The sequence below is a fragment of the Zalophus californianus genome, chromosome 6 (genome assembly GCF_009762305.2).
Source record: "Zalophus californianus isolate mZalCal1 chromosome 6, mZalCal1.pri.v2, whole genome shotgun sequence".
Taxonomy (NCBI): Eukaryota; Metazoa; Chordata; class Mammalia; order Carnivora; family Otariidae; genus Zalophus; species Zalophus californianus.
In genome coordinates, this window is record NC_045600.1 from 58826586 (window position 1) to 58849044 (window position 22459).

General features: G+C 38.0%; 1 protein-coding gene across 3 annotated transcripts in view; it reads right to left on the reverse strand.

The window, feature by feature from the left end:
* Window positions 1–7191: 7191 nt before the first annotated feature.
* Window positions 7192–22459, reverse strand: part of TTC6 (tetratricopeptide repeat domain 6) — a 203354-nt gene continuing 188086 nt past the window's right edge. For all 3 annotated transcript variants that reach the window (XM_035728139.1, XM_035728137.1, XM_035728138.1), the window contains 5 exons: window positions 21768–21978; window positions 18793–18945; window positions 17594–17764; window positions 8196–8421; window positions 7192–7746 (listed from right to left, as the gene is read on the reverse strand). In XM_035728139.1, the coding sequence (XP_035584032.1) occupies window positions 7610–7746; window positions 8196–8421; window positions 17594–17764; window positions 18793–18945; window positions 21768–21978 (898 nt within the window). In that variant the 3' untranslated portion in view covers window positions 7192–7609. The remainder of the gene's footprint in view (window positions 7747–8195; window positions 8422–17593; window positions 17765–18792; window positions 18946–21767; window positions 21979–22459) is intronic.

The window sequence follows — 22459 nt, forward strand, 5'->3', positions numbered from 1 at the left end:
GCCTGCCTGACGCACGGGGACCTCTAAAGGGGACGTGCCTGACACCGCCAGATTTAACTCAGAGTCGTCTGTGGGCACCCAGGGAAAAAGAGCAATGTGCATCTTTCCTAGTCTTAACTGTTGCCTCAAATAAGCTATTTAACCTAGGGGGGAGGGGACATAACTTTATATTTTTCCTACTATAAAATCTAGACATGCTCAACGATTAAAAAATAAATCCAAGAATGCAGGAGCCTGGAAAGTGCAAAATCAAGGTTCTCTTAAACCTCCCACATATCCTCTACCAACAAACCCTACACCAGCAATCTGCTCTCCACAGGTACTCACTGTTAAAGGCTGGTGTAAAAAATAATTTACAACTTTCATGAAAATGCAACAGATATATTTTGTATATGTACAAGTTTACAATAAAATGGAATTATACTATAAATGTTCTATATGTCCACATGGGAAGCCAAATTATCAGTAGAAGGTTTCTTTGCTAGAATAGAGTCTGCAAAGAAGCAGTTAAATTGCCTCAGTGGTTTAGTGGATTAAAGCTATAACAGTGGTATGCTTCATTTACTTTATGGCACTTTACCAACTAATAAGAAGGTCAAGGGATGCCCGAGTGGCTCAGTCAGTTAAGGGTCTGCCTTCGGCTCAGGTCATGATCCCAGGGTTGGGCTCCCTGCTCAGCGGAGAGTCTGCTTCTCCCTTTCTTTCTCCCTCTGCCTCTCCCCCTGCTCATGCTCACGTACTCTCTCTCAAATAAATAAATAAAATCTTCAGGAAAAAAAAAAGGTCAAAAGATCAGAACATTCCTGTCCACTCTCTAGAGCACCCGTTTGGCAGACAGAGCTAAGAGCACACATGTAAATGTTTGCAGTGGGACCATTCCCTCCCTCTATGTTAGGTTCAATGCACACCATGCCCCCTTGATTAGCACAAACTTTCTCACAGAAGAATCATAATTAAAAATTTGTTATAGTCTCTTATTCATTATCCTTGATTGGGTTATAACTTGATTATGTCATAGCATCACCCAATTATAAAAATTACAATGATCAGCCTGGGATGTTGACACATTATGATTTCAGACATTTCGCCCTCATCACCTTGACAGAGTTGTTTTTCACCTGTTATTTTTACAGAAGGTTGATCTCAGTGATTACATCTGGAGATTTTCTAACATCATCTTCTAAAGTTATTCATCTTTTCTTGTGATTTTGAGGGTGCTGTGCATGTGTGTGTGAGTTAGGCACTGTAAAAGCTGTGGAGGCTGAAGACCTTTCTGCTCACAGGAAGTGTTAAGTAAGAAGAGCATTGATGTCATTGCTTTGACCTTTGAAGAGTCTGGGCTTGCCTAGACTCTCATGGGATGCTCTTGCTTTATCATAGAAATGAATAATCAAATGTAGCCATAGAGTGTTGGGTCATAATGTCCCACAGGACACAATGTTCAGGCCTGGATTTTATTTAAGTAAGCTCATCAAATATTTATGAAGCACCTGCTGTGTGCCAGGAACTGTGGTAAGCATTGGTGATAGAGCAGTGAACAAGGGAGACCTAATCCTTGCCTGTGTAGAGTTTCTTACTAGTGGGGAAGACAGCCATTAAAAAAGGATGGACAGATATGAGGCATGTTCCAAAGAGTAGGAGGCAGTGCTGTGGAAGGGTAGAGCAAAAGGGTCTAAGCCACCCCCCGGGGAGGGGGAAAAAAGTCTCTTCCTGAGAATAAATTAGCCAGGCAAAAGTGGGTGAGGAGATGAAGAGATGTTGGACATTGGGAGCTTGGCATGGATGGTCATAAAATGCCTGTTATTTTTGGAGACCAATGATTCTAAGACATTGACTAACATATTTTATGCCATTAGAGAATCTCTCGGAGTAAGACCTTGTTATTACAAAATGCTCAGAATATAGACTGAGCCTCTCAAAGCACATGATTATTGCTTCTGGTTCTGCTCGGCCTGTCTGGGCACCAATCAACTTCTGCTTCTGGTTCTTTCTCTTTCCCTCCCCTATCTCAACAGGCACTATTTGTTTACCCTCCCTCACTCTGATCACTCTTCCAGATGCACTCATCAACCACCAGTACTGTGGATTACAGCATGTCCCACATTGTAATACAAGTTAACACTGGCATAAAGGGAGATTCTTTTAGGTAGAACAAGGACAAACTTTTCATTAGTTACACATTTATTTCTACAAATTCCTTCTTGTTAAGTAAATTCGATTAATACTAGCAAGTCTATTTAAAGAAATATATAGAGTAAATAAAAATGAAACAAAGTTTGGGTAACATCATTATACTAGAGGTACTCTAAGCTATTCTTTAACCTTTCTGTACCTCATATTTTTCTTCTATAAATGGGAATAACAAGACTGCCTCAGTGACAATGGTGAAACAAAAATGTCCTTAAGCCATACCTGAGTTTCTGGTACATAATAGGTTTTTAACAAATGATGATTGCCTTTTTCTAACCTTTCTTACTACCTACATATTGAACTCTCTACTGTCATTCCTACCTGGCTTTAATATTAAAGATAAAATGTAAGATATTGTCCATTGACTATATTTCAAATTAAAAGTTCAAGATAACCTCACTACTATCATGCATTTATCTAGGGCTAATTTAGATACACAGATACATAGACACGTTGGCATAGATATAAACACATCCATATATATGCCAGTACAAAAGAAATGTTAAAGACTGAAAATCTTTTTTTGCACTAACGATCATTAGGCGGAAAGCTTTGATGTAGGTATGATAAAGATTAATAGACTATGAGTTAATCTTGTTTTACTTCTCTCTAGTGAAAAGAACCAGGAGGAGAAGTGGCTTTTTTTTTTTTTTTTTTTTTTTTTTTTTGAGAGGGGATAGAGAGAGGCAGAGAGAGAGAATCTCAAGCAGGCTCCAGGCCCAGCGCGAAGCCTGACACGGGGCTAGATCTCAAGATCCTAAGATCATGACCTTAGCCAAAATCAAGAGTCAGGTGCTTAAACAACTGAGCCACCAAGCCACCCCAAGGAGCTGTGGCTTTTAAAGTAGAATAGAGATTGACTCTCAGCTCCACCATTTACAGCTATGTGATCTTGATCATAAAATCTGATCTTTTGGAGCCTCAGTTTCCTCATCTAATGAAACCTACTACCTTGCAAGACTGTTGAGTTGATAGAGACGGGGTATACACTTTGCTTAAAGTAAATGCTAAAAATCATGATTATTACAGTTATTATTTTCAACTTTGACCCACAGCCAAACTATATAAATACCTCATTGCAGAAAAGATGCTATTACTCTGACTCCATTCATGAGAAAAGAAAAGCTCTACATTCATTTCTTTTAAATCTTCAAAACTGTATCAGAGTTTGGCTATATGTTACGTTACAGAAGCCATTCTCGTAATTTTAAACTGAAAGAGATTTCATACAAAGAAAGTGGTGCTCATGTTATTGTTAGAAGGCCCAATGAAGCAGGTTCTAGACTGAGCCATCAAAAGAGCAAAACAAAATTGGCCAAGCCTGGGGAGTCTGCTCTGCCATAAAGAGAAAGGTAGAAAATCAAGAAATGGGCACAGCAGCTATTGGCTCCAGGAAAATGTACAATTCACCCAGGATCAGAAAACCAGAGCCATCAGGGTTGGCTGCAGAATAACGTTGCTAGATAAGACACAGGATACCCGTTTAAATTTGAATTTCAGATCAACAACAAAAAATTTTAGTGTGTGTCCTATACAATAATCAGGACATACTTAGACGAAAAAATTGTTGTTGATCTGAAATTCAAGTTTAACTGGGTGTCATGTGTTTAAGCAGGAGTCCTGAATTACCCCTTCTTTATTTGAAATTAAAATTCAACCAGGTGTCCTATGTGTTTATTTGCTAAATCTCGAGTTCTGCTCTAGAGCCACCCATAGCCTACTGTTTTAATATCAGCAGAAGGGTGTCTTGCATGATGCTGCTTCAAATCAGTCTCATGAGATTACGTCAGATTGGCAGAAACTAAATCACATCAGCAACTCTGGCTGCAAGGACATTTGGGAGACATAACTCTTAGCTTTTCAGTCTCTGTATTATGGCAGGCATGCGAGAAATGCAAAGGAACATATGACAAGCAAACAATTCACCACAATAGCTACACAGTAATATTGATTCATTGCATTTGTAATTTCTTTTATTTTAACAGATATATCTTGAGCATCTCTTCTTTTTTAGTCAGTATAACTATTAGGGATACAGCACTAAACAATAAATAAATAAATAAATAAAGTCCCTGTCCTCATAGAGCTTAGATTCTAGTGGAGGAAAAAAAAAAAAACACACTAAATTACAGAAAATAAAATTGAGAGTAAAAGCCACTTGTAATCCTACTACTCTTCTTCTAGCTTGATGTAACAAAGAAAGGAAAAAAAAAAACTCCTTATTCTTTTCTCCAATTTTACTTCCCAAGGATTATCATCAGTAAAAGTTGTGTGTGTAGGCTTGTACATGTATTATAAATAAGTTAAATGTGATCACTAAGTCCTATGATGGTGGGAAGGATATGCCTCAGTTCACCTGCTGAAGAGGTCAACATTACTCAAACTAGTAAGAAAAAGACAAAATCCAGATATCTCCTTCCTCTTCCCTTGAGGTCCTCTGTGCCTGATTTAGCTCCCATAGCTTTCTGGAAGTCACTTTCTTCCTTGGTCTTCATCCTCTCTCCATCCTGCCTCTATCCTGCTGTGTCTCCTTTACTCGCCTCGGATCTTCTCGGGAAAGACAGACTCACTTGGAGTCCGAGTGGAGCACATACAGCACCAGGGCGAACCTCTCTGCAGAGACTGGATCAATTTTCATATGTCCAGTTTTCATCTGGTGACGATAAAATGTCCCCAGTCCATTATTGTGAGGATGGAGGGAGATGAAGGGGATAGAAACCTTTCTGTCACTGTCCCCACCCCACCTCCACCTTACACCCCACTCATAGTTAAGTCTTAACTCCTCATTCTGGCTCCTTTGTCTAGCGCTAAGGATTTTTCATGTCTGACTCTGATTACATAAGCATGGTTTCCTGCCACCATTTCCTCACAAAGACTGCTCCAACCACTCACCAAACATGCTTTATTTTCCCATTTCTATCTCTGTCCTGACATCCAGTCTGTATGGAGGGCCTTTCAATCCAACACCTCTGCCCATGGGCACTGACCCCTGGTCAGGATCCAGCTTCAGTGCCTCTTCCTCGGTGATGCTGCCTTAGATTCATTCCTACAGAAGCTGACCCCAAGACCAGGATTTGAGGACCAGAGGTTTATTTGGGAGGAGGTGTCAGCAAGCTGGTGTTGGGGAGGAGAGAGGGAGGCAAGAAAGAGGAAAACCAACAAAGGGTATGTACTGAGGAGGTTGTATGGTGGGCAATGGAATGGGGTGGGGTGGGGAGGCTCATGCTGATTGGAGAAGTCAGGGAGAAGTATCCCCCCTAAGTCAAGAAAGCTGAAGTGTTTATTCCCCACCTTCCATCCATGGTTGCTGAAGGTGGCTCCTAGTGACGTGAACACCCCTGTCGTTCTGACCTGGCTTATGTGTGGACTGAGAGAAATGCCTCAGGTGGAAAGGGCAGGTGTGTGCAGGAGGATACTGCCAGTGTGCACAGAAGCTGGGTGCCAAGGGGATCTGGACAGGGGGGACATGTAGCATTTTGACAAGTTAGAGATGATTTGCACCATTATACTATTATGGCCTTTGGTTTGCATCAGTCCTGCCTCATCTTATAAGTATTTGTGTGTGATCAGAAAAAAAATATTAAATTACTCATTGTCTTAGCCTGGGTTAGACCAGAAAGCAGAGCCAGAGGCAAATGCTTCTGTGCTATGACTTTATCAAGACATGCAAACCGGGGAACATAGGAGCAGTGACAAGAGGGAGTGAGGCAGGGAAGGCAGAAGCGGAGACACAAGGTATGTTTTGAAGCTGGCTGCCAGGAGCATCCTCCGGGAGGCTGTATACAGAGTGTCTCAGGACACCCCACCAAGAGAAGGGAGGGAGAAGAATCTCCCTACTAGTTCCTTTCTCCCATCATCAGAGGTTCATTTGACAGGGATTTAGGCCCCTGCACATCCACGGTACAGTTGGGCGAGCACTGGCAGAATCCCGCAGCAATCCAACACCTTAGCACCAACACAGATGCCCTGGGGCAGGGGCCATGGGAAGCCTGAGGCAAGGGCTTGTCTGTGGGTGCATGAGCTCCGTCTAAATCTCACCTGTGGCCTGGGCTGGGACAAAATTATCTGGAGACAGGTGAAGGCAAGTGATCCAAAGTGGCTTATTAAATGTGTCCGACTCACCAACCAAAACAACTCGCTATGGGTGACCCAGTCCTCAGGGTGGACCCCACATATGCCTAGAAAATTATCCTGAAATAGTGTGACGCATCTCCACGGTGGCTTACAAATGAAAATCAACCTTCTATTGTGAAAATCTGGTACATCAAACTTAAAAAAAGGAAACTGAGTAGATAGAGATATTCTTTCCAAAATGTCTCATCTCTGTGAAAACAAGTCTCTGAGGAGCTAGAGATATACCGGAAGAATGAAATGAAGAGGAAAATAAGTGAGTGAAGCAAATGTGAATGAAATCTTATTCCTATCAGTAAGATAAAGAAAAGGGGTTCTCTGGTTCACTCAAGGATCCTTTATAGACATTCTATACAGAATTTTTAGCTGTCTTGGGGCATCTGGGTGGCTCAGTCGTTAAGCGTCTGCCTTTAGCTCAGGTCATGATCCCAGAGTCCTGGGATCGAGCCCCGCATCAGGTTCCCTGCTCAGCGGGAAGCTTGCTTCTCCCTCTCCCACTCTCCCTGCTTGTATGGCCTCTCTCGCTGTCTCTCTCTCTCTGTCAAATCAATCAATCAATCAATCTTGAAGGAAAAATTTTTAGCTGTCTTTAATTTTTACTCATTAACTTCTTTGAAGCACTGATTATAAGTGTATACAAAATTTTTATATATATTTACAAAATTTCCATCAAAGAGTCAAAAAAACTATATCAAGGAAACGGAAAGGTCAAAATTTTTATAGGTGCTGTGCTGGAAGGGAGGAAACATGTAAAAGAGAAACATGTTTATCTGGTGGAATAATATAAGTACCAGGAAGAATACGGGCCTGTGTAGACATTGTTTACAGGAAGAGAGAAGAAACGTACTTAATTTCTTTATAGCCATCAACTCTGTATTTATTTTTTTAAACCTGGATACTGTTGAATACATTATGAGTACGTATTGATGAAAAGGTCAATGACACTTTTTCTATAATCATGAAGATTATATTATTTCAAAAGGAATTAATTTACCTTAAAGAAAATATTTTAAATGCTAATATTCCTTTAAAAACATCCCCATTTAAATGCTGCACCCTATGAAGAAATTGTTATTAGCTTTCTCAAATATGCAGAAAGTGATCTAGATGCTTTGTAATTAATATATAATATAAATATATTGTTAAAATGAATTAAAGGGTTATATAGATAACAAAACATAATGAATGCAATAATGAAGGAGATAGTGCAACCTTTTAAACAACAAATAAGTTTCAATTTCGGGAAGAAGAACTGTATAGGCTGCTGCAGAAACCATAGTCTCTGTAATCATATCACTGAGGCATATTCTTGAAGGTTGAGTGCTTGAATATAGTCAGCCACAGCTTCCTCAATCAGACCTATTTTACCACGAACCTCTGCTCTAAGCTTATATACTAGAGCATCATCAGGCTTCAAAGACAGAGCTGTAAAAGAAAATCATTTCAAGATATGTTTTATGATAACCCTGGAAAATGGTCTCATGTTTTAAAAATAAAAATTGTACAAGAACTTTAGCATTGCTAATTTGGAAGCATTTTTCTTTAAATGCAAGTGATTATTTGGTAAAATTAAAAAGATTAAATCTCTCTAAGAAAACTAACTTGAGGAACACAGTACAATGTCTCTCCTTGAAAGGCTGGCATTGTTTATGTCTGGTTTCCCTAATGATTTTCTGTATCTCAGCTTATCCACGCTTTAAATTATTCCATGAAGGAATCCATACTGATGGCATTAAAGATATGCTATATAAAAACAGTAATTCTTATGTAAGCTTACCTAGACAGATAGACTTGATGATTTTCTTCTTTTTATTGTCTAAAAACAAACATATCAACCACTGTGATTTTACCCCCAAGTTATAAAACAAAAATACCTTTACTTAGGTCTTCCTCAGCTAGTTCATATTGCTTTAAACAACAGTATAAGTGTGCTCTGTTAAAATATACTGCAGCCCAGAAGGGACAGCTTTCAACCACATATGCAAAATCTTCTTTTGCTTCTTTGTATTTCCCTAATATTGTATTGGCAATAGCTCGATTCATGGTAGCACATTCATTTTCTGGATCAAACTTTAAAGCCATTGAGAAGTAGTCACTGGCCTGTAAAATGTGAAGATGATGATAATTTGAATATATTTTAATTGGCAGCTATATAGCAATCTGAAGCACTTTTGCTCTTAATTTAAAATAAGGACATTGGCAAGGAATTCTTAATCTCAGGAAACAAACTGAGGGTTGCTGGAGTGGTGGGGGGTGGGAGGGATGGGGTGGCTGGGTGATGGACATTGGGGAGGGTATGTGCTATGGTGAGCGCTGTGAATTGTGTAAGACTGATGAATCACAGACCTGTACACCTGGAACAAATAATACATTATATGTTAAAAAATAAAAAGAAGAAGAAGAAGAAGATAGCAGGAGGGGAAGAATGAAGGGGGGGAATCGGAGGGGGAGACGAACCAGGAGAGACTATAGACTCTGAGAAACAAACTGAGGGTTCTAGAGGGGAGGGGGCTGGGAGGATGGGTTAGCCTGGTGATGGGTATTAAAGAGGGCACGTTCTGCTTGGAGCACTGGGTGTTATATGCAAACAATGAATCATGGAACACTACATCAAAAACTAATGATGTAATATATGGTGATTAACATAACATAATAAAAAAATGCTAAAAAAATAAATAAGTAAAATAAAATAAAATAAGGACATTGGCATGCCAAGGGGGAAATGAAAGCATTTCATCCTAGATAGAGTTGAAAAAGAGGGGCATGGGGCTCCTGGGTGGCTCAGTTGGTTAAGCGGCTGCCTTCGGCTCAGGTCATGATCCTAGGGTCCTGGGATAGAGCCCCGCATCCAGGTCCGTGCTAAGCAGGGAGCCTGCTTCTCCCTCTGCCTGTGCCTGCCTGTCTGCCTACTTGTGATCTCTCTCTCTCTCTCTCTGTGTCAAATAAATAAATAAAATTTTTAAAAAAGAGGTGCATTGTCAGTAGACAATGTAAAAAACAATGATAAACCAGCCAAAAGTCAGTTTGCTTTTTGTTATCACCACGTGTAGGCAAATCTCGATAATGTCAGTGATAAAATACTACTCCTTGCTGAGGCAAAATGCTTCACTACTTACCCCTCAAATCCCACATCCTTATACAGCACCAGGAAAAGGTAAAATATAAATTAGAAAGGAAGGTCATAACAAGATAAAATGTTAGAAAATTAACATTTTTCATATAAAAGCAGAGTATCTAAGCTAAAAAGGTAAATGAATTTTCCAAATAAGACTCTAAACCATAACAAAAAGGGATAAAAACTTAGTGACACTATGAAAGTTATGAAGAAGGAAGAGAGGGAAAAAATCAGCTTGTCAAGAAAATCCAAGACTCTAGATTATTCTCTACTCGTCATCGAGCTGAAAGGACCCTTCAAAGTGTGGTCTGTAGACTGGTTTTGGGGTCTCAGCCCAAGAAATCATTTACTACAGCTCTGTAAAGAGATTAAGTACAGAAACTAAGAGTAAACCATTAGTAACATTTACAGCACTTTGACGTGGCTATGACATTCCAGCGCATGAATATATTTCCAGTAACCTGTTTATATTGTGTTTTAGTAACATATTGATGAATAGTAAGTTAGAATTTTTTTAAATGTCCTTTCACCACAAATAGCTTCAGATGCTGATTAGACATCCTACTACTCAAGATAGGAATCTCTTCTCTAATTCCATGATGGATACAAATTTGGCTTCTACTTTAAAACTTACTTCACTTAAAGGAAAAGTCATTTTTAACAATACTGTGGCGTGCCCCGCCCCGGGCCTGGGAGTTGAGGTTGTGGTTCAGGATGAATGTCAGGCTCAGGTTTTGCAGCCAGGAGGCTCCTGAAATTGGCGATTCACCGGAAGGAAACTGCAGTGATCTCCTCCTCTGAATGGTAGCTGGAGTTTCAAATAGCGCACTTTCCTTCTGTCTCCTCTGGTATTGTTCAGGGGTCCCTAGTCCCTGGGGCTCTGCAGCCAGGCCTCGGGGGCCAGACCAGGTTGTTCTCCGATTTTTTACTATTCAGTGTTTCCCAACACACCACAATCTTGCTTCTATCTCCCCCTATTTTGTGAATTCCACTCTTGCTAAGGCTGTAGATGTCCTTAAGCCCAATGGACATTTTTTAGTTCTTTACTTTCGGCACATTTCTGTGGCATGGACACTTTGATCTCTCCTTCCTTTGTAAAATTCTCTGTCCTTGGGAAGGGTGTCTCTCTGGTTTTTCTCTTACCTCTCGGATCATTTTCTCTGTTTCCATCACTGAATTATTTTTCTCTTATGTTTCCCAGGGATTTGATTTCAATTCACTTCCATCAAGAGTGAAATGGAACACTGCTAGCATGGTGGCCAAGAGCTCAAACCACGGAGCCAGATTTCTACGTTCAAATCCTGGCTCCACCACTCATTATCTCTATGTCTTTGGGTGAGTAACTTTTGTACCCAGTTTTCCTGTCTATAAAATGGAAGTAACAAACACAACTCTACTTCCAATGCTGCTTTTAGGATTAAGTGAGGTTAATATGTAAAGTATATACAAAATATCCATATATATTCAAAATATCAATTATTTTCACCTCAATTATTATTGATATATCATTTCTTCCCAGTGTCTATAAACAGAGAGACAACATAGCCCTAAGGCAATTCTCCATGAATTTTGCTCCCTCTGACTTTCAAGAGGCATTAGATCAAGATTGTATAACCCATCTCATTTTTGGATGGAACTATTCTGTATGGCAGCTAAGTGCAATTAGAAGAATCTGTTAAGAGGGTGGCAGAATTGACATCCTTCTGTGAAGAGCTTAAAGAGAATTCACTCCCGAACAGAAGGCTGGATGATCAGAATCACCAGATCATCAGAAATGAGGCAAGGAAATGACTCCAAGCAGGGCCAAGACTTTCTTCAAAAAGTAATTTAGGTTTCATTTTAGTTAACCAGTAAATGATCAATAAAGGCCACACTATTCTGTATCACAAAAGAATACTTCAATCAGGTAGGAGCCAATGCTTACCTCAGCTAAGATAAAAGAATTCAGTAACACACAATAATATGCTTAACTGTGAATAATATAACTTTCTATTACGGCTTCTAAAATATATTGCTTAGAAAATAAAATCCTATCCATTTAATGAAGTAACTTGAAGTATAGGAGTAATGGCTATGAAACAATTGAAGGCCAAAGACACCTACCACAATGATGGCCTTGATTTTTTAACAATTGGTCTAATGCCTTAATATCTGTAATTAATTAAAAAACAGATCCAGTTATTTTTTTAAAGTCACCCATAGTTCATGATGCATGCATGTAGCTCATCCAAAAGTGATTTAAAACTATTAAGTCACTAACTAATGATAAAAGAAACCAGAACATATCTAAATTTGAACCTTCTAGAGATTATTTGATCTATTGAGGGACCCTTCTTCCTGCCCCTAAATCTTCCTTCCAGGACAGTTAGAAACAAAGGTTGAGGAGGTGGGGAGCAGGGAAGAGAAGCCATTTCCTCCACAAAGAGACCTCGAGCATACTAAAATATAGCATAGCTGCATAACTACTTGCAAAGTCTGCTTAACTCTGGAGGGCATGTGCACTGTGAAGCCCAAGCATCCGGTATATATCAAGACAGAGAGGACAGAACACATTTTAGATGAAATATTTGCCCAGCTAATGTGTCCCCAGTTCCAGGGAAATAGAGCCACACAAGAAAAAGAAGAAAGAAAGAAGAAAGAAAGAAAGAAAGAAAGAAAGAAAGAAAGAAAGAAAGAAAGAAAGAAAGAAAGAAAGAAAGAAAGAAAGAAAGAAAAAGAAAGAAAGATCAAAATTCAAATACACTTTAAATCTAACCAGTTTTATACATGATGCCCATGGAGTTATTAAGGACAAGTTTAAAAGGTGAGAGTCTCCCTCTCATATGGGTTTTAAACATTTATGGGAACAAAAAACTGACCTGGGAATATTATTTGTCTTTATCTCATTAACTAACTCCACAATGCAGAGAAACATTGCTAGGACCCAACCAGAGATGGTCTAAGACTGATGAAGTTTAAGGCAATTGACCCTGGCTTGTCCACCTGGGAAAACATTAGCCTGCCAACAGTCCACCAGGGTCTGAGCTGCAACAATCTCATTCATGCCTTATAGAATTGTACCTTTGATAATTCTCTGTCCCATCATTTAGCTTCACTACTGAGGTCAACTAAGCTCATCACAGGGCTCGCTGCCTAAGGGCATGATCTAAGCTGGGAAAGAGTAAGCACTAAACCAAGGCAATGACAGTAGTACAGAATGGAGGGCCGTATCTGAGAAAAAAATCAAGACACAAAACTGACAGGATTAGATGACTGATGGATGAAAGAAGTGAGGAAGAGAAAGATATGGTTACCGCCGATATCATAACCATGAACCTAAAATGAGAGCTTAATGTTGTCTGGTTACTACACTTCCCCAGTACGCTCACCCTACTACTCTCTGTAACAGTTATTTCACATTTTCTCTTTTCTCCTCAGAACTCCTAGCCACCCCGCCCCCCTTTTTAAGCGTCCACACCACTCTTACTGATAACTGATACTCATATCCCATAGAGAAAATATAGTCAATAAGTAGAAATACCTACTTGTCAAAGTCTGCCTGTCTGCATTCAGACAGTGCCCCAACTCTCTGCCTTCCCTCACGACATAATCCATGGTGTGTCCTGCTCCCTTCAAAGGCCACTCCATCAGCTTCCAAACTTTAACCTCAGTTCTCAAAAGTTTCGATCCTAATTATTTCTGCCACTTTCTCCTGCCCCAACAATTTCTTCTTTTCTACTGCATTTTTTATTAACATAGGAGCATGAATCACTATCCTTCATATTTACAAAATAAAGAGAACTTCTTACCGCACTCTACCTCATTTCACTACTTCTCATTTCACTACTTCTTGTCACAGAACTTCCTGAACCAGTTGAACTGCTCTAATTCTTCAGCTCACATTTCCTCCACAACCCTTACCTACTCAAGGCTCTGTCTCACCGCTGCCGCAACAATGTTCTTGCCAAAATCATCAGGGACTTCCTCCAAGCTCCTCTTCCTTGACCTTTCCCAACAGCGTTTGACTCAGGACACTTTTCCCTTCTTAAAGCACATGATTCTCAAGATGTTATCAGACTCTGCTGTTTTTCTTCCCATCACCCTGGCTGGATGCTCTCGTCTCGGCCTACTCTCTGACATCTCCTCTCTGCTTCACTCTTAAACATTGGTGTTCCCCCAGAGCTTGCTCCTTAAACCCCTTCTCTCTTACCTACCCAGGCACTCTCAATCTCCTAGAGTCCCACACATGTGTTCAGACTGATAGAATAATGCTTATGTGAGACTGTATTCGATGTTCATCACTACTAATATTTTCTTGTTTATTTTCTATTTCTTACTCCAATAAAAAGTAAGTTCCATCAGAAAAAAAAAGCCTTTCTTATCTTGTTTAGCTCCGCATCCTCAGGGTATTATTAATGCCTCATACGTGGCAGGTACATCATAAATATATGGAGATTGAAGGAATGAAGAACTAAGTGGTATAAGGAAGTATTTGCTGAACTTTTCCAGCAAAATAGAGACAAGAACCATAGCCTCTCGGTACATAAAGATGACCCAATGATCATTTCATTAAGGGATATGGTGGCAGTATTAGGAGGCACAAGAGAACACAGAGGTTACAGGTCTTGGAAAATGCAAGCAATAAAAACAACATTTTAAAATGAGTATGTCAGAGGCTCCTGGGTGGCTCAGTCGGTTAAGCGTCTGCCTTCGGCTCCGGTCATGATCCCAGGGTCCTGGGATTGAGCCCCATATCGGGGCTCAGCGGGGAGCCTGCTTCTCCCTCTCCCTCTGCTGCTCTCCCTGCTTGTGCTCTCTCTCTCTCTCTCTCTGCCCAATAAATAAATAAAATCTTAAAAATAAAATACAATGAGTATATCATCTTAGAAGGCAAGGGTTGTGAAAACTTGTGAGAAACACAGAGCTTGTGGTAGAAGCCTTCTCAGACTAGCTAGGCTAGAAAGGACATTTTGGAAAGTCCTTTGCCATAGCATCAAAGGGAGAGCAACTTGGATAGTTACCATGGCTCATCACCCTGCTTCCCATAAGAATCTCTGCTATTAGTCAAGGAACAAAATTTATCTCATCCAAATGTGAATAACAGAAAAGTAATTTGCCCGCCTTTGTAATAAAAACAAGGATGAGAAATGATAGCTTAATTTTTAGAAAGATAACAAAAACTCACCAGATAAAAAAGTATTGCTACAACACAGATAAAAATTATAACATAACATTTCAAAATGAACTAGAAAAAAATTGCTAAGGGAGAATTGCATTTAAGAAAAAATAAACCAGAAATGAAGGATCTCAGAAATGAGGCAGCCAGGAAGGTAAGACATGGAAATGAGATGACACTAGGAAAAAAAAATTTATTTTTTAAAAACCTGATCTATAAGGTCCACAGGGGATGATAGAGATTTCAGAGGACACAGGAAAGATTTAGAAGAGAAATGTGAAAAAGGCAAAGAAAATGAAACAAAAACTAAGATATAAAACATGAGAAAAAATAATCGGTATATAGAAGTCAAAGGGCATCTTATATATAATAATTGGCATTTATTCCCAATGAATAATGAAACAAAAAAATTTTTATACTAAATTCAACAAAACTTTTCTGAAATCTACATAATGAAAATGCACACTGTGTACTTTAAAACTGACTCCAAATGGTCAACTCTGAGACATATCTTGGCAAAACTTTTTACTTAAAAAAAGAAATCTTTGGTTATCTTGACCAAAAAAGTCACTGATAAAATAATGAAAATCAGGTTTCCATCAAAAAGATCATTTTTGACACCAACATACAAATCCAGAAAATAGGGAAACAACACTTAAGACACTCAAGGAAAGAAAAAGTGACTCAGAATTTTAAACCCAGACAAGCTGCCTTAAGTTGTAAACACTGCAGGCAAACAGCTATGAACATAAAAAAAATTCAAGGAATATTGTTCTCATGAGCCCTTTCTCAGGACTCTGCTAGAAGACCAATTTCAGGCAACTAAGAAACGAGTGGTCGGGAGGGAAACTTTGGCAAAAAGCCTGGTGATGAGAACTGAATATACTTAACTGGAGAACTAAGACTAAAATGTGAAATAAGGGTAACAAAATAGTTTGCAAATATTAAGCCCTTTGGCAGGGGAGGAATAATGAAACTCACAACAAAATGGGAGAATAGAGACAGAGTAGAAGGCTGGCACCAGCTGACACTGTAAGCTTATACATATTTAAGAATAAAAATATAATTTTTTTAAAAAAAGAATACTATTAACTAAAATCAACAAATGGATGAGAGGGAAGAGTAAGGGAAGAAGAGATTAAATGGCAATTTTATTGTTGTTCGTAATAGAGAAACTAAAGAAATAAGGAACTAAGAGTATAAAGGTATTTTTATAAAGGTAATCACTAAAGCAAAACTATAAACCTACTTACCTTTGAAAATAATTAAAGTAGGCCACAGAATAAAATATACCAAATACATGTACAAAGGAAATGTGACATTAAATAACAGAACTAAGATCAACCATGCCAAAATTTTATTATCATTATTATTAAAAAGTATTTTCAAATTGCTATCTAAAGCAAAATCTAACTCTATGCTGTATAAAAGAGACACAAACCTGAAATAAAGGATTCTGAACATTGAAAATAAAGAGAAGGGCAAAGGAATACCAGGCAAAAGGAAAACCAAATGAAATCAGAGGTTACGATCTTCATATCAGAATTTATTCCTAAGACCATTTTAAAGAAACAGAGAGAATTTGAAATGCATTCACAATGCATATGTAATGCGTATGAATATCTGTATAAAATAATAATGTGGCAGCAATTTTCATAAAGTAGAAATTACAAGAGATGTAAAGAAAACACTAATTTTAAGGTACTTACACCTTTCTCACTCCAAAATAAACCAAATGAAAAACAAGTGCGGCTATAGGCTAAATTAAAAACATAACTTATAAGATAGATCTTATATGGATATTTTTAACTCTATATCCTTATAGTAGAAATTCTTTTTTTTAAAACAGTTGTTTGTTTGTTTTTTTAAGATTTCATTTATTTATTTGACAGAGAGACACAGCGAGAGCAGGAACACAAGCAGGAGGAGTGGGAGAGGGAGAAGCAGGCCTCCCGCGGAGCAGGGAGCCCGATGTGGGGCTCGATCCCAGGACCCTGGGATCATGACCTGAGCCGAAGGCAGACGCTTAACGACTGAGCCACCCAGGCGCCCAGAAATTCTTTTTTGAAAACGTTCCTGGAGTATTTTTTTTTAAGTTGGCATATACAAGACCACATTAAAACTCAATAAACTCCAAAATTAGAAAATATAAAGCCCTTCCACCTGGACATTTTAAGTGTCCTATTAATTTATTCTTTAGTCCAAGGGGAAATAACATTTCAGGTGTAACGTTTTAGGAAAGAAAAAAAATTACAGACCGAAATACATAGGATACTGCTAGAAGCAGTACTTAGGGAAATGGCCTAACCTTGACAACTCATCACAGTATAAATTAAAGGGTGACAATAAGTGAAACTTCTGACTCAGAGACAGGCAAAGAACAAGATAAGTTGAAGATAAAGAACAAAAGAGTGAATATAAATAAAAAGTTAAAATTGAGTTTGAATTATGTAAGTGCATTACAGTGCAAATAAAATAAATTCAAAATATAAAAAAATACCATCTAATAACCCAATACTTTCATTTCAGACATTCTAAAATGATTAAGATGTTATAAAACCAGAACTGACATCCTTATCGCCTCACTCCCAGTCAAATGCTCATGTGACTAAAATTTAGGAAAGGTAGCAATTAAGATGAGTTAGATAATCACATCAATGTAAAAGAGTCTTGAAGGAAGTCTGAGATTTGTCTAAGTGGGGGCAGAGAGAGGATTCTAGGCCAGAAGCTGGCAATAATGGACAGCAAGGCAATGATCCACACTTCGGGAAAGTCCAGAACAATGTTTACTGGACAAGTGTTGAATGGTTGATGATAATGAGGAGAATAAATCCATAGAGATGTGAACATGTAATAAATAATTACAAAGATTCTTATGAAAGAACTTTTTTGAAGAGAGCTAATGAATGATTAGCTTATGATGTAAGGATTGCTTTTTGAAATTCTATATAACAAAGAAAGCATTTAGTGTCAAAAATAAAATGTTAAGGAAAACTCATTACCTGAGAAAACTGCCGATGGTGAAAATAGATATTTCCTGCATTAAAGTAAGCCAGTGAATACGTGGGGTTTAGAGAAATTGCTGCTTGATAGTCTTTCATTGCATTCTGTTGTTGACCCATAAACTCGTGAATCACACCACGATTTGTTAAGAATTCTGCTGTAGTATTGATCTGCAATATAATAGTATGAGTATTTAGCATCTGAGAACAGTATGTATCTCCAATTTCATGTCTGTAAAAATGAATGTTATGAAATCTACTTGTGGGAAATGAGTAATTTTATAGTGCAGGTGAAACCCCATTAGAGCAAATATTTTGAGAAAGGACTCTGTATGAAGTTGATTCAGTGTCAACCCTTCGTTGATTTGGTCGCAATAAAAAAATAATCTTAGTGCTTTACCCAGTTCCTTTCCAAAGGATAGACATGGTTGGCAGGAAGCTTATTTGTTTGACTCCGTTACACTGGAGAATAAATTAAATAGTTAACATGCTTATTTGTCCAGGTAGTAGCAATTATCTTTCAGTTCTTTCCTTTTTTCACATCTCAAAGTTTACAAAGTCTGCCCATTTCTACAGAAACAGAATCCAAAAGCTATAAGAGAGCATTTTCTGTCACTGTATACAAAACCTGAGGGTTTTATTTGCCATTTCACTATAGAAGAATCTGGGGATTTGTGTTGTTCTTTCTTTAGTTCCTTTAAACCCAGAACATTTTTTTATGTTTTGCATTCATTTTTTATGACAAAATAATATTGATGTCCCATGAAACTATAAATTGCATTTACTGAAAGGAATCAACATTTATCATGAGTTTGTACTTTGGATTTTAAATGTACTTCAGTTATAAAATTGGCAAGCCATAAAAACTCTTTAGGAATCTCTTAGGAAAAAAAAATATATATATTATTTTCCCTACAAGTTACTTTAAAAAGTTACAGAGAGGGGCACCTGGGTGGCTCAGTCGTTAAGCGTCTGCCTTCGGCTCAGGTTATGATCCCAGGGTCCTGGGATTCAGCCCCACATCGGGCTCCCTGCTCAGCGGGAAGCCTGCTTCTCCCTCTCCCACTCCCCCTGCTTGTGTGCCCTCTCTCTGTCAAATAAATAACTAAAATCTTAAAAAAAAAAAAAGTTACAGAGAAGTTACATGACACTATTCATTAATTGATGCTAATGATAATATCATCTAAGTGGATTTTTACCTTTATGGCAGCATTAATATCTTGAATTGCAGCAAAATTATCACCCATCTGAAGACAGACCACAGCTCTTCCTTCATAGGCTAAGTAGCATTTTGGATCAACTTCTGTGGCAATGGTAAAGTGATTCCAAGCTTTCTGGAATTTTCCTCTGGCCTAAAAAAATTTTTCATTTACTTGAAGTAGGAAATTGTCCATAACATGACAAATGTTTATGGTTCTAACTTAATCAAATAAAGCCTTTAGTAAGGGTAAATTTATATTGTGCTAAATCTAAGCTATTTTAAACAAGGAAATAGACTGTACTCTAAGTGCATTCAATTGACTCAATTACCTCTGAGTATTTATGCTAACATTTTAATTAATTAAAATAAATCTAATTGTCAGAGTCATCTCCTATGCCAGTCTTGGACAACATAAAATCATGGCCACCATATGAAACACCAATGCTTCTGACAATCATCACCACAAAGTTTATACTGAACTCCACACACACAGGCAGAGATTGTATTTATTGCCTGGCAATGAATCTTCAGTTATACATAATATATATATATATATATATATATATATATATATAATGAACATAATAAAATAAATGTGTTGAATAAATAAGAGAACAAACTAATAATGTGAGACCTATTTTGATAAATTGTACCGGCATCTGGAATTTTAGGGTCATTTATACATATTCCACGGAAAATGCATTCAAATCTACCAAGTTTTTGTTTATACAAACCTTAGCACCAACTGGAAAACAAGAAAAAAGTTAGGAGAGGGGCACTGTTAATTGAAAGGTATCTGAATATTTCGTAGAGAAGACCAGCTAGCAACTAAATACCTCATCAGTGTAAGGTGGTGAGTTGATAAATCCACTGAGTCCAGAGTCTGTCCTTTATTTGCATAGGCTAAAAATCCAACTTGCCAGAATCTCAGAAGCTGAGAAGCTGACTCACATTAACCAAACTGAGCCCAGTGACTCTTGCATAAAACTAATGAGATAACTACACACTGTTCCTTAACTGGCAAATCTTCTCCCTCTGGGCAAATTATGTGAAAATCAACACTGGCATAACAAATTCATTGGAGAAACAAGGAATATAAGAATATTAAGCTGCAAACAGCCTCACAGTGGGCTATCTGTCATCTGTTCCTGAAATCTGTTTTAGCTAACCTCGGTATCGCTAGTGCGAGGCACATAGTAGGAAAATCTGTTAAGTATTTTTTGAACAAATGGTTACTCTTTCCCTTGGGCAGAACTTGGATGAAGCTCTCTCTCTCTTTTCTCAGTCCTTTCTTTCCTGATTCAATCCTTCTTCCTACTGATGTGTTTCTCAGTCTTCTTTCAGGTTGATACATATCAAGTAAGCTCTTCATAAAACAAAAATCTGATGTCGTTGCTTTGGTTAATTATATTAACATTTATAACTGGCCTGCAAGGCCTTCACCTCCAGTCACTTTCCAATTCTCTAGCCTGTCCTACAACACTCACTTCCTATCATTACACTCCATCCACTTGGGCCCTCTGTCTCTTTCACAAGACTTCCTAAAGTGTTGTTCACTATGTCCTAGCTTCAGCTCTTAACTCTGACTGATTACTAGTCTTTCACACTCAATTTAAATGTTAATTTCTCAAAAATTCCTCTCTTACCCCTTAAACAAATCTAGGTTTCCTTGTTATAAGTTGTCCTAAAACCCATCCTTTTCCTTTGTATCATGAGTATAATTAAATAACTTTTCCTATGGTTGCTTGATACTCATCTCTCTATTAGGTAGTAAACTCTATAGAAGAATCAAGTATATTTGGTTCACTGCTGTATCCCTAGGCCTAGAGCATTTCTTCTCCTATATTAGGGGCTCAGTAAAATGCCTACTGAATGCAATGAATGATGATGCTAACACATTTCATTGTATTGCAGTCAGCTCTCTCAGCCTTGGGAGTCATCCTGTCTCTTCAAGTTGACTTTGGAAATTTCTACTGTGATCCAATGATGGCTAATTTAGTCTCAAAGGGAAATCTTATTTCCCTTATTAATGAGTTCTTGGGCATACCCCACTATAACCACCAATCCTAACAATCACCTCCAATGTTATTAATATTATTAGAGCAGCCAAACTCATTTTCAAATTTTTAAAAATCAACTTTAATTGCAGATTATTAATAAGAATTTCTGCAGATTATGGTAATATGAACACATTTTTTGCCTATTCTCTAAAATCTTGAATATTAAAAAAAAGAAGAAAATTTAAAATCATTCAGTTCCTCTTCATGGAAAATATAGCACACTTGGCACTGTATTCCAAGAATGTCACTACATATTTATTAGTACAAATAGGTTGGTGAGTGCATGGGTTATGTCAGAGTGTTCCAGAAATCACTCAGAGACCTGCTTGGTAACAGACAGAGTAACACTCTCCCATCTTGCTGAAAAGACAAACACCTGGTCTCTTGCCTTCCCAGTATGGGCTCATTGCCCTTTGGAAGATGACCTAAATCCCTATACAGTGGTTGTCTGATCCACTGCGTGACTAAAGTCCACTTCAAAACTTTTGTACACTGTTTATTCTCTCTAGCTTGTCATTAATTCAACAGGACAATACCTATGGGGCCCAAGTATAAGTTAGTGAAACAAACATTAGCCACGTTCTTATATGTGAAACTCATCAGGCAAATTTCAAAAGTTGTATGTAAGAGTGGGGGTAAGGTAAGGCGGGGTACACGCATTAAGGAAACTCAGGTTCAAAGGGTCCACATCTCACTAGTATGCCAGGTCCCTGGGTGTGGTCCACAGGTAAGCTCCCTGTAACTAATAAACCCCTGCAGAAGCTCTGCTCTGGATACTGATAGTAAGGGAAAGGTAAAATATACATGACCAAAGAAATAACATATATCCCAATCACCAGTAAAGGGCTAAATATATTCTTTCCCTTGTCCAAAAGATGCTTTTATGGGTTAACATGTTGTTATATAACATTACCTGCAAATTATAGCCTAGGCTAATTCTGGCTTTTACATATGTTGGATTAATGTGCAACGCTTTCAGAAAGTCCTTCTGCGCTTGTTTGGTGGCTTTCTCATGACCATATTCCATGTAAGAATTTCCCCTTCCAACGTAAGCATCCAGAAAACAGGGATTAATTTTAAGAGCCCAGGTGAAGAAATCAACAGCTTCTTCAAACTCTTTATTTCTGAAAATAAATGAAAATATTGATCCTTTCTGGTGAATTTTCTAAGTGCTTTTCTATATATAATTTTTTTCTTTTTATTGTTATGTTAATCACCATACATTACATCATTAGTTTTTGATGTAGTGTTCCATGATTCATTGTTTGCGTTTAACACCCAGTGCTCCATGCAGAACGTGCCCTCTTTAATACCCATCACCAGGCTAACCCATCCCCCTACCCTCCTCCCCTCTAGAAACCTGTTTGTTTTTCAGATAATTTATTCATGAAGATTTGCATTGACCCTTATCAAAAAAAACTTTTTATTTTTATTATCCATCATAGGAAGTAAGTTCATATAACCTAAGAAAGTCTGACAGGATCTTTGAAGATTTGGGTGAAAGGGAAAAGGGAGGTAAGAGCCATTTTTATAACAGAATATGTTGGGATGATATTTTAGAGTTCTTTTTTCAGAACTATAAATGTCTGAATGGCATTCCTGACC